Source organism: Epinephelus fuscoguttatus, linkage group LG17, assembly GCF_011397635.1.
Source record: "Epinephelus fuscoguttatus linkage group LG17, E.fuscoguttatus.final_Chr_v1".
In the NCBI taxonomy this organism is placed as follows: Eukaryota; Metazoa; Chordata; class Actinopteri; order Perciformes; family Serranidae; genus Epinephelus; species Epinephelus fuscoguttatus.
The window spans coordinates 7,241,516-7,257,817 of NC_064768.1; the positions used below are offsets into that span (position 1 = coordinate 7,241,516).

The 16,302-nt window shown below is 41.5% G+C and overlaps 1 protein-coding gene across 4 annotated transcripts in view; it reads left to right on the top strand.

The window, feature by feature from the left end:
* The window catches only part of LOC125904188 (collagen alpha-1(XIV) chain-like), a 332,522-nt gene that overhangs the window by 148,502 nt on the left and 167,718 nt on the right, over positions 1-16,302 (top strand). For all 4 annotated transcript variants that reach the window (XM_049601434.1, XM_049601435.1, XM_049601436.1 and 1 more), the window contains exon 21: positions 11,839-11,968. In XM_049601434.1, coding sequence (XP_049457391.1) covers positions 11,839-11,968 — 130 coding nt within the window. The remainder of the gene's footprint in view (positions 1-11,838; positions 11,969-16,302) is intronic.

Genomic DNA, 16,302 nt, shown 5'->3' on the forward strand with positions numbered 1-16,302 from the left:
AGACAGAATTGGAGGGGACCAAAAACTGAGCTCAAAAGACATGACTTACTTACATTCATTAGACGGACACAAACACCACTCCTATAAGATGATCATGTTGAAATATGCAAATAAGCTAGTTATTTGTAAAATGGTTACCACAACAACTTTATAAGGCGATAATTAGCCATGACTGTGTGGGGCACCTTTGTTTTGGAATTCTTCTGCCCCCTGATGGTCAAAAAAAGATTACTGCAGCTTTATAGCACACTACTTTTTGCACTAAGCTCTGTCAAGATCAGCTCTTCAAATGCCTGTAGATATAGAAGTTAATGGTCATGCCCACTCGTATGGCTCCGTCACTGTCTTACCAGACATTGCTGTGGGGCAACTCGACTCTGCAGCCATCTGTCCACACACAGCTGTGGTTCTGAACTCAGTGAAGCTACATTATTTCCCTGAGCTGCTTCATTCAGTGTCCAATAAACTAAAGCTGCAGGGCATCAAGTGCAATTCCGCTGTGTGTAAACAGAGTTTTGGCTATTATTGCACAGCAACAACATGTTGTCTAGGAGGTAAAAATGTCATCAAGGGAAAATTAAAAAGTTTAGGTTTTCTTCTGTCACAGATGTCTGTAGTTAAAACAACTTTGCCAAAGACTACAACTCCTGTCTTAAAGTTTTGTTTTTGTGCCATCCTCCAAAGCATCCACACTCCTGCTAGATGACCTTTGTGACTTGTTTGGGTCTGTTTCTGGTGTTCATTCAGTCTCTTGTCAGGGTCTTAGTAGTTTCACCCATCTAACAATCCCCACAGCTGTAACACAATGTCATCATGAGGTCTGAAGGCCCTGACACACCAAGCCACCGGTCAGCCATTGGGGGATGTTGGGCTGTCGGTGGGCATCTGTCACTTTAGTACATGTAGTGTGTCCCATACCATTGGCCCTTTATAGGCTCACGTTGTCGTTTTTCCAGCAGATTTCAGAATGCTGAATTGGCGTCGGAAAGAACGAAGCCTGTCGGTGAATGAAATCACTCTGACTGACAGTTCAGGTCAGTGCACAAGAAGAGAGACAGAAGTTTGTAAAGTAATCAAACAGCTAAAATCAAGAGTAAAGTTAGTTTTCTTTAGCCATCGCACTCTTAAGCAGAAACGTTACGTGATGGTAAGTGTTATTGTTCACTGGTGCACAGTAAACATGCTCCGTTCTGTCAACATTGGATTGTGTTGTTAATGTGCAAACTGGCTCACTAGCATCATCACGGTATTCCGGTTTCCCTTTTTTACATTACAGACTACTACCTTCTGCTGGTGTGGAGAGTTATTTCCTCTCATGCAGCTGCAGAACGTACATGCTTGTTGGCCATCAGCTTTAGTCTTTGCAGTATGTTCATGTGCAACTTTTGGCCGACACAGAGGCGATGTTAGGTGACCCAACAGTCGGCTATCGTTGCTGCTAGTTCTTTGAAGTTGGTTTGGTGTCTGGGCCTTTGCACCACTCTAGTCTTTGTACTAGAAGCGGTGTTGTAGTTGCAAATAGTTTATGGTAACTCCTGACTCCATGTGACTTTGCTACCTGCCCAATGAGGGGAGTCCAACTTGGAAGCTGCCGGTGGACCCTGTTGAGTCAGCAGGGTCTTTTCTGGTCTTAAGTAGGGGTGTCCACTCCTTGTTACCCCCGGCTCAGACTGCTCCCTGGACTTAGACCCCCTGGACTTTGTAATGGTCTGAATGGCAGTTGAAATGTTTTCTTTAAATTTGTTATGGCTGGTGAAAAAAGGTAAAAGTGTGGTTTCCACAGAACTGTGGCTTTTGTCGGGCCACAGTTCTGTGCAGTTTAGCAGATGTATTGTCATTTTACTTACCAGTATAATCACCTCACATTGACTCCCATCTCCTGTGTACTTGACCCCTTGCAGTTAGCCTTAAAGCATTGTAGCTCCAGCAAAGTCTCAGATGGATCAAACTTAATATTCTGGGCCTGCACATAGCCTCTGTCAAACTAGATTGGGTTCCTGAATCCTATAAATACTTTATGAAACCATGTTTCCATTTACAAAGTGGAGTAAAAGGAGTGTAGCTTGAGGTGGTTTCTTCCAACTGTGTGGCTCGGTGACAGTTTAGAGACTTGCTGGCTTTTTCATCATACTGGGCTGAAATTGATTTGTCAGGGCCTGCAGTGTTTGTCTGAGTGACACGTCTGAGAAAGTGTTGGTTTTTTTTTTGGGGGTGGATGTAGAGGGTTTGTGGATGGAGCTGGGCTAGACTGTACATGCTCAGAATGCAAACGAGGCTGACAGACAGAAGGACAGATACACAGACAGACAGACAAACAGAGACAAAGACTGTGGTAGAAGGGAACAGAGGAATGAAGAGACTAAGGTTGTCTATGTGCACATGCACAGCTTCAACCTTTAACATAAAAGATTTATCCTCCCCAGAACAAAACAACCATAGCACCGTTTATCTGGAGGTAAAAACAGGTTATCCAGCTGCAAAAAAACCTCTGAACACCCAAGTTTATAGATAACAAGCACCAGTTTATTATAGGTGTGACCTGGTATGCACATCCACCCCCTGATTACCAAGCCCCCTTTTCAACCAGTTGGCATTAACATAAAACAAACCTTCACCAATCCATTCTCACTCCAAACTCCTACATATTGCTGCTTGGTCAGTGGACTTTCACGTATACATATGAAGTGCTAGGTAACCTGGGTGCGTATGTTGTTGATGTTTTGGGACACATAGGCGTTTCTAGCCCATTTTTGGGCCCCTAAATTGAGTCCCAGCACCCCCAAAATTTGAGTGATTTTTTTTTTTTCCTTACTGTATGTCCTTTTTAACAAGATAGAAAAAGTGTCAAAACCATGCAGTACTTGGTTGAAACGTAATATTTTAACATCAAAAACACAAAAATACAGCAGCAGCACCCCCGCCTCTAAAATGGTTTGATCCACCCCATCGCTCCCACCTCTGAGTGCTCTATCTGCACAGAGCAATGCGCTGCCTTCCAGAGTGGTGTAGTGGTGTAAGTACCTGGCTTAAACCAGGATATGTGGCACATTTCTTAACTCCTACCACTCAATACCAACACATTATTATCATTACCAGTCCTCATTTTTGCTGCATTTAATCATAGATCACTGTTTATGTTGTTAGGTAGATGTTAGCTGCATTTTTTCTAGCTAGGAAACGTTACTGGTGGTCAGTACCACTGTCGTCTGTTTGAATTGCAATGAGAGGAGCTACCTGTTGTGTCATGTGCATGTGTTAATATTAACCCTATGGGCCTGAACGACACATAGTGCGTCCAAATTCACACCTGTTCTTCTCTATAGTTTTTCTCCACGACCGTGTGTCATAACAAGAAGCCACGCTTATCACGTGGAACAGCAGAATTGTAGCTTTCCGACAAGACCAAGCACTTGTCGGTAGACCAATGTTTTCACAGCGAAAAAAAATGATAAAGTTACACTAAAATTATGTATAACAGAGCTTTCACACAGCTTTGCACACACATTACTCTTGGATGGATTACTCGCAAATGCATTGTGCTGTCATCCCATCACGCTATAAATACAGATCAATCGTCTACAAAATAAAAACCTGACAAATTTCTTTACAATCCATTATACAGATCTTGTTATCAGTCACTTCATATAGTTCAATTTTCAATTTTATTTCAATTCAATTTTATTTATAAAGCCCAATATCACAAATCACAATTTGCCTCACAGGGCTTTACAGCATACGACATCCCTCTGTCCTTATGACCCTCGCAGCGGATAAGGAAAAACTCCCCAAAAAAACCCCTTTAATGGGGAAAAAAAACGGTAGAAACCTCAGGAAGAGCAACTGAGGAGGGATCCCTCTTCCAGGACGGACAGACACAATAGATGTCGTACAGAACAGATCAGCATAACAAATTAACAGTAATCCACATGACACAATGAGACAGAGAGAGAGAGAGAGAGAGAGAGAGAGAGAGAGAGATGCAGGTAATGACAGTAGCTTACAACAACATTATTGAGTAATAATAAAGTAATAATATTATAGTTATAGTTCTGGCTACTGTGGTACAATATGTTGAAAGTATGTATTAATATCTGGCAGTATACAAGTGTGACAATAATCATATGTGTATAATAACAGAAGAAGTATGACTAATGACTAATGATGGCAGCAGCAGCAGGAGGCATCTGGCAGGACCACGGCAGCAGCACAACCACACACGTCACGCTGTCCAGGCACCGCTGTGATATGAGTTAATCTGAGAGACAGTGGAGCACTATAGGGGGTCCTCTGGCAGACTAGGCCTAAGTCAGCCTAACTAGGGGCTGGTACAGGGCAAGCCTGAGCCAGCCCTAACTATAAGCTTTATCAAAGAGGAAAGTCTTAAGTCTAGTCTTAAATGTGGAGACGGTGTCTGCCTCCCGGACTGCAACAGGAAGATGATTCCACAGGAGAGGAGCCTGATAGCTGAAGGCTCTGGCTCCTGATCTACTTTTGGAGACTTTAGGGACCACGAGTAACCCTGTGTTCTCAGAGCACAGAGTTCTGGTGGGATAATAAGGCACTATGAGCTCTCTAAGATATGACGGAGCCTGACCATTTAGAGCTTTATAAGTTAACAGTAGGATTTTAAATTCACTTCTGGATTTTACAGGGAGCCAGTGCAGAGAAGCTAAAACAGGAGAAATATGATCTCGTTTCTTAGTTGTTGTTAGTACACGTGCTGCTGCATTCTGAATTAGCTGGAGAGTTTTTAAGGACTTACTAGAGCTACCTGATAATAGAGAGTTACAGTAATCCAGCCTTGAGGTAACAAAAGCGTGGACCAATTTTTCTGCATCTTTTCGGGTCAGGATAGGCCTAATTTTCGCAATATTACGCAGATGAAAAAATGCAGTCCGTGACGTTTGTTTTAAATGAGAATTAAAAGACAAATCTTGAAATTAGTGAGGAATATCGTATCTTACCACGTCTTAGGCTTGCGTGTATTTCTCCCTGTCTATCCACATTTGTAGTCCAGCTTTCAAGATGCAAATATCTCCATATTGTCCAGTTGACACTCCATCAAACTTTGTATGACAAGACCAGCTACTTCACCTTTGCACACACAGACAACTGCAGCCTAATTATGCATGCTGACAGGGCAGTAGTCACCATGCCCAATTTTTTTTTTTTTTTTACTGCAAACAAAGTGGCAAATATTATCTTGGAGGACATCATTGCACTTGGTTGACTATTTTTCTGTTATCTTAGATGTAAATATTGCATGTTTCTTTCAGATAAAACACATTTTTGACTTGTGAATGAGTCAATGGAATTTCTTGCAATAATGAAAAAATACTGGCAATCATGTCCGCCTGGCACAAACCACATGTTTTGGACAGCTGTGAAGTGACGGAATGTCCCACCATCATGGTTCTTATATTGCCAGATTCCAGAGAGTCTCCCCTCTTCATATATGGTAGAATATGTCATTTTCCAACTTGCTATGGTGAGATGCATGTAAAAATGTAAGAATTTAGGCACACAGATTTGTTTTTTTCATTGATATAAAAATTAATATAAAATACAGGCACATAGAAGGACATGGAATGATGGATAAATCTGGATAGCCCAGATTGTCCTGAAAAAACCCCCCAAGATATAGCATGTGTATGTAGCCTTTATAATGACTGTGATATGAGCTCAAAAGTAAAGGCAGTAAAAATACCCCAAAAAGGCCTAGGGCCCATTGTGTGTGTGTGTGTGTCAGGTAAGAGATGATATTGTAAGTTGGATCAACGTATCAGTTTATATCTCTTATTAGATATAAAACGCATTGTTTGGTTATTTGCCTTTTTTGCCCCAAAAAGTGTTGTGCTTTTCTTTCACAAATGTGGGAATGAATTGTGAAATTGTGAACAGTGAAATTTATCTTGCCTGGCCGGGCAGCTCTCTGGGTGCTCAGCACCCCTAAACCTCTGATCCTAGAATCACCCCTGTTGGGACGTCCTGTCAATTTACATCTGTTAAATGCATCGTGTCTTCTCAAAACACATTTCTGTTTGCACAGGAAAACTACAGCGTCTGTTCATTGGATGCATACAGTCTTTTTCAGTATAAACTTAAAACATCAGCACTGCATACTTAAGTTCATTACATTGTCCTAAAAACACATAATGGGATTTAGGAAAAAAGATCATGGTTTGGTTGTGCATGCAAACACCGGCCTCCTGAGCGAAAGTCTGGTGTTGTCAGACCAGTTCCCAACCCCTACTGCCCCTTCCCAAACTGACTTGTTAGGTCCTTAAATAACATTGCCTTCCAGTACATTATTAACTGACGCTGCCTGGATGTGTATCATACCACCATGAAAGGATGCCTGTTTTTTATCGGGAGCTGACGTGGATTAACGACCAAGCGGTGGTATTCGATGACTTCAAAGTGAGAAAGGGTTGCCTTCACACACACACACACACACACACACACACACACACACACACACACACTCACTCTTTAATCTACTTCAACAACAAATACATGTTGTAGGCAACAGAAGCCTCTGGTTAGACTTAAGGAAAAAAAAAACCCAAAAAACAGGGTTTGGCTTTATAATCTTACGGGATGCAACACCACTCTCCCAGGTGAAGGTAGGGGTTTGTTGGACCTGCCCACCCCACTCGGACTTTCGGCACCTTAACTTTCATTCTTGTCCCACCATGCTTCCCTCTAATGCCGTCGGGCACCAGTAAACTATAACAGCGGCAGGCCATGTATCATGCTGACATTAAAGGTCGGCTTTTTCGTTGATGTTTGACACCGTCAGTGTCTGACACCACAAGTCACTGCCCAAGCGCGTGGATTTCATCAACTTCGGAGTGAGACCAGGTTGACTGGTCAAAGCTAAAAACACCAAATTCAAATGTTTGAAAATGTTTCTCACTAATAAATGAATTCCAGTTAAGCAGGATACTGTGAGATGGGGTTGGATAACAACAGAAATAAAATAGGAGTGAAATGGGTATTTCCATTCAGATTAACAGAGCAGGGTTGCGGGCTAACTTCTGTATGAACAAGCCAACTTGCAGCAAGTCACAAACTCACTGAGGTGAGGTTTTGCAGTAACAACCAAATGAGCAGTGGAGTAATAATGTTATGTTGCCAAATATGCAATCTGTTACTTTTAAAATATCACAGCAACCGTTAATTCCCTGTTTCTTTTGTTTCTCTTTAATTTCTTGTCTGTTGAAACAAGATGTACTCTGTAGCTGCGACACAGCGTGCAGATTAGCATATTTTTTTTACAACTAACTGTGTGAATTAAGGGTTTATTTTTATTTTGGTGATATAATATTTAGTGTGTAATGATATAAACCAGAGAAAAGCTGCAAATCCTCACAATTAGGAAGCTCAAATTAGAAAAAGAATCAAATATTTCAGAAGTTGATGATTCGGTGTCTAACTTTTCAAATGTCTCTTAGTTTCAGCTCTGCATAATACATGACAGGCGACTTTAACCTACATCAGTGTGACAGAAAGAAACATAAGGTGTCATGAGACGAGAGTAAGAAAAGAAAGAAGACTTCAAAGTACTTTCGCAGAAAAAAATAGAAGGAAAGCTCCATTGTGATTTATAAAGAGAAACAGCAAGAATTAATAGCATAAGTCAATAAGTAATTATAACTGTTAAACAGCAGCAGATGTGGAGAGAGAAACATGGATGGAGAAACAAAGCAACAGAGGAACAGAAGAAGAAAGAGTTGGAAGCAGAGATAAAGGGAGAAAAGAAGCCCACAGAGTGACAGAGCAGATTAGCTTTTCTTCAGTTAGGAGCTGCGCTTCACCTGGACGGATGACTCATTTAGGGATCAGTTTTAACAAAGGGCCAAGTTCACAGACAGGTGAGGAGGAAACCTGGACACAATTAACCTCTGCAGCACCTGAAACCTCAAAGCCTCACTGCAACAGCTCGCTATGCCTCACCTCCATTAAAAGGCTAATGCAGTTTTTCACTTTTTTTGAAATTCATGAAATTCTAATTTGCTTTTTTAGTTCATTTAAGAATCAGTCCCAAAGAGGTACAGTCATGTAATAAGGAAGATATTAAAGAGGCATTCCAACCAGACAAAATCTCTTTCAGATCCCTTTCAGCTCTTTGGCAGTGTGCAACATTTTTATTGTCCTTTGCAAGTCCTGTATCAGAACACATGAAATGAAACATAATTTGCCAGAAAACTTTTTTCCCCAGAACAACCTTAAAGCCAGTGGAAGTTCTTGTTTAAGCAATCAGCATGTGTTTCTCCTGCAGAGTGTGGAGAACAGTCAGACTCTCCTGCTGTTCCAACTTCTGCCATCAGCACGTCACCTGACACTGTGTGATCTCACAGTGTGTCTGCGCTGTAACATTAATTTAAGTAATGAGAGCCTATTTAAAATGAATATGTGAGTAAAATTTTACAAAGGAAAGCAGTGTTTTTTCTTTTAATAAACAAAGCAAGAAGAACTGGGTAGTTAGAATGAAATGCTGCAGAACACACACTGAATCAACATAATATATATATCAAAAAAGATAATTGTTAGGTTTCCATCCAAACGTAGCACAAATTTCAACACATTAACTCAAAATTCGAAGTCATATAGTTCAGTCCACCAAACCTAACAGCCCCATTGAGAGTGGCCTTGGTCCCTTGTCTGCCAATGTGAAGCCTCCTGCCAGAAATTGGGAAGTAATATTTGACCTTCCAACCACAACTCAAAAAAGTTGTCCAGTCCTGCTTCCTGAAATAAGAGCCATCTCATAAATCAAACCAACACTCACTCAGCCTTGGAAAAGTCACATGCACTAATTTTCTGCGGGCTTGACGGCCGTAACTCCCTCCTATTTGGTATCAACCAAAGGTCACTCTCTCACCTCCAGCTAATTCAAAGTGCAGTGCTAGGCTTCTTACTGAATGACGACACAATCCTGGCATCTCTCCATAGGTTCCTTGTTTATTATGTTATCATTATGTTTCCAGGTTGTCTGTCCATCCATGCGTCCCTCTCTCCCAGTCTGGTGATAGTTATATTTTAAGAACACTTAAGGGAATTTCTTCAAATTTGGCACAAACGTCCACTTGGACCCAACAATGCACTAATCAGATTTTGGTGGTCATAGGTCAAAGGACAAGATCACTGTCGCCTTGTCTATCTTGTTTTTGTTATCGTAATTTCTCAAGGAAACCGAGAAGGCATTTCTTCAAATTCTGCCACAAACATTCACTTGGATCCAAAGATGAACAAATTAAATTTTGGTGGGCAAAGGTCAAGGTCACCGTGACATTGCATCTGTCTCATTCTCGTGAACAATATCTCCAGAACACCTTGAGGAAATTTCAACCTTGACGCAAGCATCTTCTTGGACTAAACTTGCACTGTGACCTCACAAAACATGTTTTTGGCCATAACCTCCTGAGACTGTGTGTCCTCATATGCGGACATTACATTTTGGGTTTACTGGAACTTAAATGTCATTCTGCTTAACTTGGACCTCTCTTCCCCATTTGTGGACACTTTTTTGTGCCAAGTAGTGGTAGTAAGACCACAATACACTAATTCATGTAAAAACAAGATGGCAGCTATCTCTGCCAAGTCAGTCTGCAGCTGATCCTGACACAAAGGTGGACAAGCTAAGACACTGTTAATTAGAAAGTACTCATTTGCAGACATTGGGGATTTATCAACAGCTTGTTGAAGGACATTGGAACTTTATTATTATCTACTGTGATGACATCAGGGTTTTATTGTTGGCTCATTTGAGGATATTGGGACTTTATTTATTATCATTGGCAATCTTTAGTTTTTATACTTATCAGGTCCTACTAATCTCAAATAGCTAGGAAAAATTGAAAATGTATACCAAACAAAAGTTTGGGTCTCAGGAGGATAACTCAGAAATTCTTACTTCACACAAATGGCTAACAGGATAAAATGATGAAGTGATGACATTTTACAGTATATCCAAAAGGTCAAAGGTCAACTTCACTGTGACATCATAATGTTCTGCAAAAACACTTTTGTAGCCATTACATAACATCATATCTTAGAAACAGAAGAGGAGAAAAGTTAAAAAGTTAAAGTCCCACTGATTGTCACACACCTGAGTGTGTGAAATTTGTTCTCTGCATTTGACCCATCCCCTGAGGGAGCGGTGAGCAGCAGCGGTGCCGCGCTCGGGAATCATGTGATGATCTAACCCCCCAATTCCAACCCCTGATGCTGAGTGCCAAGCAGGGAGGCAATGGGTCCCATTTTCCCAGTCTCAGGGCTGACACTCTACCGCTAGGCCACTGAGCTGGTTAAATTTGGTGAGATACCAAAATGGTGACATTAATCTTGGGTATCGTATGGATCTTTTGTGCTGCTTGGTGGAAGATGTGTGTGAAGCATCCATGTTTTCAAAGACTGTAGGAGCAACTTGACCAGTGCATGGAGGCATTCAACTGTAGGGTGGTAATTCTAGTTTTAAGATAGATTTTAAAGTTATACGGATCACTCGTAAAGCTCATCTGGGTCTGGCCTCAAGCCACATAGCAGAACTGTTGACCCAATATGAGCCAGATTGCAGCCTCAGATCCTATCGGCCATTTCAGTTGAGGCTTATATCTAAAGGTTATTGTACCTTTATCTTCAGGGCCCCTCTGCTTTGGAACGACTTGCCCGAGGAGATAAGGCTTGCAGAATCAGTGACTTCTCTAAAATCACATCTTAATAGACTTACTTGTATGTGATGTGTTTTTATTCCTTATTTATTTGGTTGTTGTGTTGCTTTTTGTGTTTGTTCTTTTTGTTTGTGTGTACTGACATTTTGCAACTTGCATTTGGCATTTTTTTTCCTCTTGATTTAACTTTATCCAAACTCTATTATAGTTTTGTCTTACTTGTGTTTTGGCAGGACTGTTAAGCTCTCTGTTGCTATATTGCCTTCCGAGTGTCCCATTTCTGCTTTTGCTTTACTTGTTAAAGCACTTTGTAAACTCTGTTTTTAAAGATGCTGAAGATAGATGATGATACAGTCATTATTATTAGATTCTGAGCAATTTTTTAGAAAATTAGCACACGAAAATGCAGTTTATGCGCTTTTCCATCCACTCCTGTTATGTGAATATTGGGAGTTGATCCATCAAGATTAGCAGTGGGTGGTGCTCATTCTCCAGGCAGATCTCACTGGAAAAGAATCGAGAGCAATGAGATGACGTAGGTGAAAGTGCCCCAAGAAAACTTTAAATGCAGGAGAAAAAAGAGTGTATAATTACGGCGAGCACAATGGACAATGTAATTAGAGAGTTTTGAACAACAGATATTATAGCTTTGTGCTCGTGAAGAACTTCTAGTACCAGCCCTGTTTGCATACGTAAGTGTGTTAAAGCCTCCAGAAACATTGAAGAGAGCTTGCAGTGGCCTACACAATGACAGTATGTCATTACTGTATGTTACCATTAACTTGCTTAATCTGTTTTCATTGCATTATGTCACATTTACCTTTTATGGATGCACCAATTTTTCTACCTCCTGCAAGTGTTAAAACTTTTTTTGGCAATACTGAAATATTTTTTCAAAGTATTTATTAAAACTCATTTATTTATTTATATGTTTAATTTTATGTGAAATTTGAAAATGCGCATAAGTACAGGTGGATGTCAAACACACCTTCTCTCACCATCTGGATTATTTTCACATCTTGACATGTGGAGGTGGGCGTTGAACTATCAATGCTGTGATCAGTAGATGACCCACCCTACCTCCTGACCCAAAGCCACAGCAAATGCTAGTTTTTTGTCACCTGAATCTTAATTTTAAACTTTAATTTGTTTCTGCATACAGAGGACGGTGCCCACAGGTCAGAACAGCCTGGTTCTGCAGCCCTTGCTGTCAGACACTGAGTACAAAGTCGCCATCACTCCTGTTTACCCTGAGGGAGATGGACCGACAGCAGCACGAATGGGGCGAACACGTAAGTCATTTTCATCTACAGTTTGTTTTTACTATTTGTCCTATAATCCAGTGGTTCCCAGCTGGTCCTGCCAAGGGGCCCAGATGTCTCCTTTGTCATTAGTTCAAGGTCCACACAGTTTAATATATTCAGCATCATACTTGTGCTTGGCCATGTCGTTAAGCTTGTTTGCTGTCTCTGTCAAGAAGCTCTCCATTAGTCACTCACTCTGTAGCAGAAAACAGCACTTCAAAATAAAACTCTGTCTGGAAAATTCATTGTACTTCAAAAGTAAGTGTGGTTTTTACTAACTTTACCTGTTAGCGAGTCACTTGTGGTTCATTCAAAATGGATTGTGATCTACTTATGAACCTACCAGTTGGGAACCACTGCTGTCATCTATTCAGGTCATTGTTTTCTTCTGTCTCTACACGTTTAAACCTACAGTAACTGATTTTTGGTCACTTACAGGCAGTGCAAATAAATTGTGAACACAACACTGACATATCATAACCTTTTATATTGATGAACATCAGTCAAGGCAAGGCAAGAGAAATCAATCAATCAATCAATCAATTTTATTTATAAAGCCCAATATCACAAATCACAATTTGCCTCACAGGGCTTTACAGCATACGACATCCCTCTGTCCTTATGACCCTCACAGCAGATAAGGAAAAACTCCCCCAAAAAACCCTTTAACGGGGAAAAAAAAACGGTAGAAACCTCAGGAAGAGCAACTGAGGAGGGATCCCTCTTCCAGGACGGACAGACGTGCAATAGATGTCGTACAGAACAGATCAGCATAATAAAGTGAGAGAGAAATGTAGTGTTTATATTGCATATTTCATACCCAGAGGCAACCCAAATGCTTTACAGATTACACAGGTAAAAGCACAAGAAACAAATGATAAAAACAATACATGTAAGCAATCAAAAGCACATAAAATAGAAATAAAGGCAAACAGAAAACAGCAAATGGAGTAAAACAATAAAAAAAAGTTTCTCAGTTCAATATTTACTCTCTTTTAACTCTGTTTTGGTCCCAACCAGCACCTAAGGGAAATTTATCTCTTTAGTTTCTAAATGCTGCAATGTGTTCACCAGCTAGTCTCTAACTGTGTCTGTCTGCTGTTTGCTGCTGAGCAGGTAGACTACAGTAGCTTTTTACAGGGTGGTTTTCTCATATAAAACTCTATGGAAGAGGTGAGAGTGAACCACAACAGTAAAGCTGTGGGCTGGACAGAGAAACAATAAACTGAAACTTACTATACAGGAGCTGGAGTTGGTAGAGAGCAAAAACTGTGTGAATATAGGATTGACGTTCGCTAGATGACCAGAAGGTGTGTTTCTGCTGCAGTATGAAACCCTAACCTCTGCCAGGCTCTGAAGAGCAAGACTTCATTCTGGGTGAAAGAAATATTTCCACCCACAGTGGCTGTCTTCATCTAAACCCTCATTACCCCGACACACAACAGTGCAGTTTCAACAGAACAGAAATGTGTTCGCTATTCATCTTCTTTTGAACGTCTCGTTTACTCAACAAAATGTTGCAGGAATGTTGCCAGAGGGGGAGTGGAGATGGATTGAGGGGGAGTTATCCTTCTTAGTGCCAAGTACATGAAAAGGATTAATTTATTTTAGAAAGTATAAACCCTGGAGATATAAAAGGGGAAAACCTGTTAATTTAAGACCTCATTATGATGTTATTTGACTTAATCAGGGGGAAAAAACAACTTTCTTTAAAGAGTAAATTTAAATAGACTTCTAGATAAAAGTGAGGCGCTAAATGTATGAGTGATTCAGTAATATAGTGAATTGTAGGGTTTAATCCTGGACATACACATCAAAATTATTTTCTATTTCCACAGAAATATAGTTAAAAAATAGGTAAGACTAGTTACATTCTAGGCATAATTCTAAATTCATTCTAAAGTAAAACACAACGATTCTTAGGATGCTTACACACCTACCCTGTTTGGTTCAGTTCAATCGAACTTAAGTTTCTTTTTCCCTGTAAGTGCGGTTTGTTTGGTCAGGTGTGAACACAGCAATCACACTCAGGTGAGCGCTAAATCAACCGTGCTGGGACCTTCTTGAAGAGGTGGTCTGGGTCTGGTTACAAACTAACTCTGGTGCCTTTTGTTTGTGGTGGGAACGTGTTCCGACCTCGATCCAAACCAGCTGCAGTCGCATTACCCATTGTTTGGGTTAAACATGAGCATGTTACAGTCCTGGAGGATTATTAATGTGCATCTCCTCCTGCACTGCCTTAATATGCACATTCGGCACATCCAGTGCATCAAAACATTGTTTTGTAGTTGGAGCCGCGTCTCGTTTTCAAACAGCATGGTTTGCCTAAAATGAGCAATGCAAGCAATATAGGACACGATGACCAGCACTAAAATCAACCCGCGTAGTTGTCCCTCCATTGTGACATTAGAAAGTGTCGTTTTTATCTTGTGTACTCTACTTGTTAAAGTCAAAGTTTTGTTTTCTTCCTGGATTTTTCCCACATGGAAATTCTGAGCAATCATGAGCAGCTTTCTTGCGCAATGCATTTTATCTGGTCTGACAAGAACCTGCTCTAGGCAATTATGCAACATTGTAACAAAATTAACCCCTGATTCAGACCAAAGCAAGACAACTCTAGGTCTGAAAGCACCTTTAAATTCAGGTGATTACACAAGTGAAAACATAGTTGTGAAAATTATATTCCAATTTGCCAATACATCCCCCAAAATCCTACACACTGGACCTTTAATTGAATGGCTCTGAAAACACCAAATTTGTTAATATTTCATAATTCCGGCCATATAAAACAACATATGTTTTAAATAGCCATATGATAGCCAACATCTGAGCAGCAATGAAACACAAATGGGATGTCCCTCTTTGCATTCCAAGCTCTTCAGATTTGAAAATAAGAAGCCTTCTATTGAAAAGAGTGACTAATCAGAGAAGATGAGTGGCAGAGGCAAAGGCGGACACTTCTCCTTGTCCCGACTTTAGAGAGCATCTGAAAAATGAGTGGCCGTGGAAAAACCGGTGGATAGCGGTCTCTTCCTCTCCGTGTGCCTCACGCCCGGCTGGGCAGTGAGTCAGCATGACTCCTCTTGGCGAGACGCCTCCACTTGCCTCCAAACATGGACAATACTGGGCTCGGTTGAGATTTGTCTGCAATGGTGAGCCTCCTACATGTGATTATGTCGGTGACAAACTACTGTTTGAATCCTGCTGGATAAATGTCACGGATGTATACTCGTTTATATCTCTGCCAAATAAAAGAGATTTCGAGTTAATATTTTTCCAAGAGGCTCCTTTAAAACGTTTCCTGGAGGTTTACACCTCCAAACAAGTTGAGCCTAAGTGGAAAGAGTGGACAGTGGACTCCTCCGCTCAGCTGGATGTCATAAATGTGACTGTCAAGTTCTGGACTGGCAGGGTGCCAGATAGCGATATCAACTTATTTCTGAAGCGGTATTGTGACGTCCTACAGGTCTTTAAACCACTGGACAAGTATGGCATCTGGTATGGTGTCCGAAAATACAAAATTAAACTGCACAAAACTTCTAACGGACAGTACAAACAACTTCCCAACAGTATTTCTCTTGGTCCATACAACGGGTGCATCATTTACCCGGGACAAACCATCACCTGCTTCATCTGTGGCTCGGCTGACCACCAGGTGAAGCAAGTGCTTGAGATGTGGCAATCTCAGCCACAAAGATCATATTCCATTCAAGTCAGATCTCAGAAGCAGCAGCCTGGTTCCTCTGAGCAGCCCCCTGAGGAACAGCAGCGGCAGCAGCAGCTTCATCAGCAGCACCAGCAGCCTGTATCAACCATCCTGCCTTCTGATGACCAGCGGCAGCACCAGCGGCCCGGAACCACAGTCCAGCCCCCTGATGATCAGCAGCAGCAGCTCCATCCTTCTCCTGCTCAGCAGCAGCAAAACCAGCAGCCCCCTGGTGGTCAGCGCCCATCTGATCGACAGCTGCGTCGACAGGAGCAACAGGGCCCCAAGGCAGCGGACCATCGGCACACTCACAGCCAGCCACCATCTCAGCAGCTGAAGCCCGGCTCCGAGTCTGCTACTCTGCGACGGTCCCACAGCCAGCCACCATCTCCAAAGCTGCAGCCCAGCTCCGAGCCTGCGCCTCAATCTTCCACCCAGCAACCACAACAGCAGCGTGATCCAGCAGACCAGCAGCCCTGCAGCCAGCAAGCGGGTCTCAAGCCTGCAGCTCAACAGCCTCGACCTGGCCCCAGTTCAGCTGATCCCCCGCAACAGCTTCTCCCCAAGTCCTGAACTTGTAATAAATACTGACATTGAATGTAGTGATAATGATGAT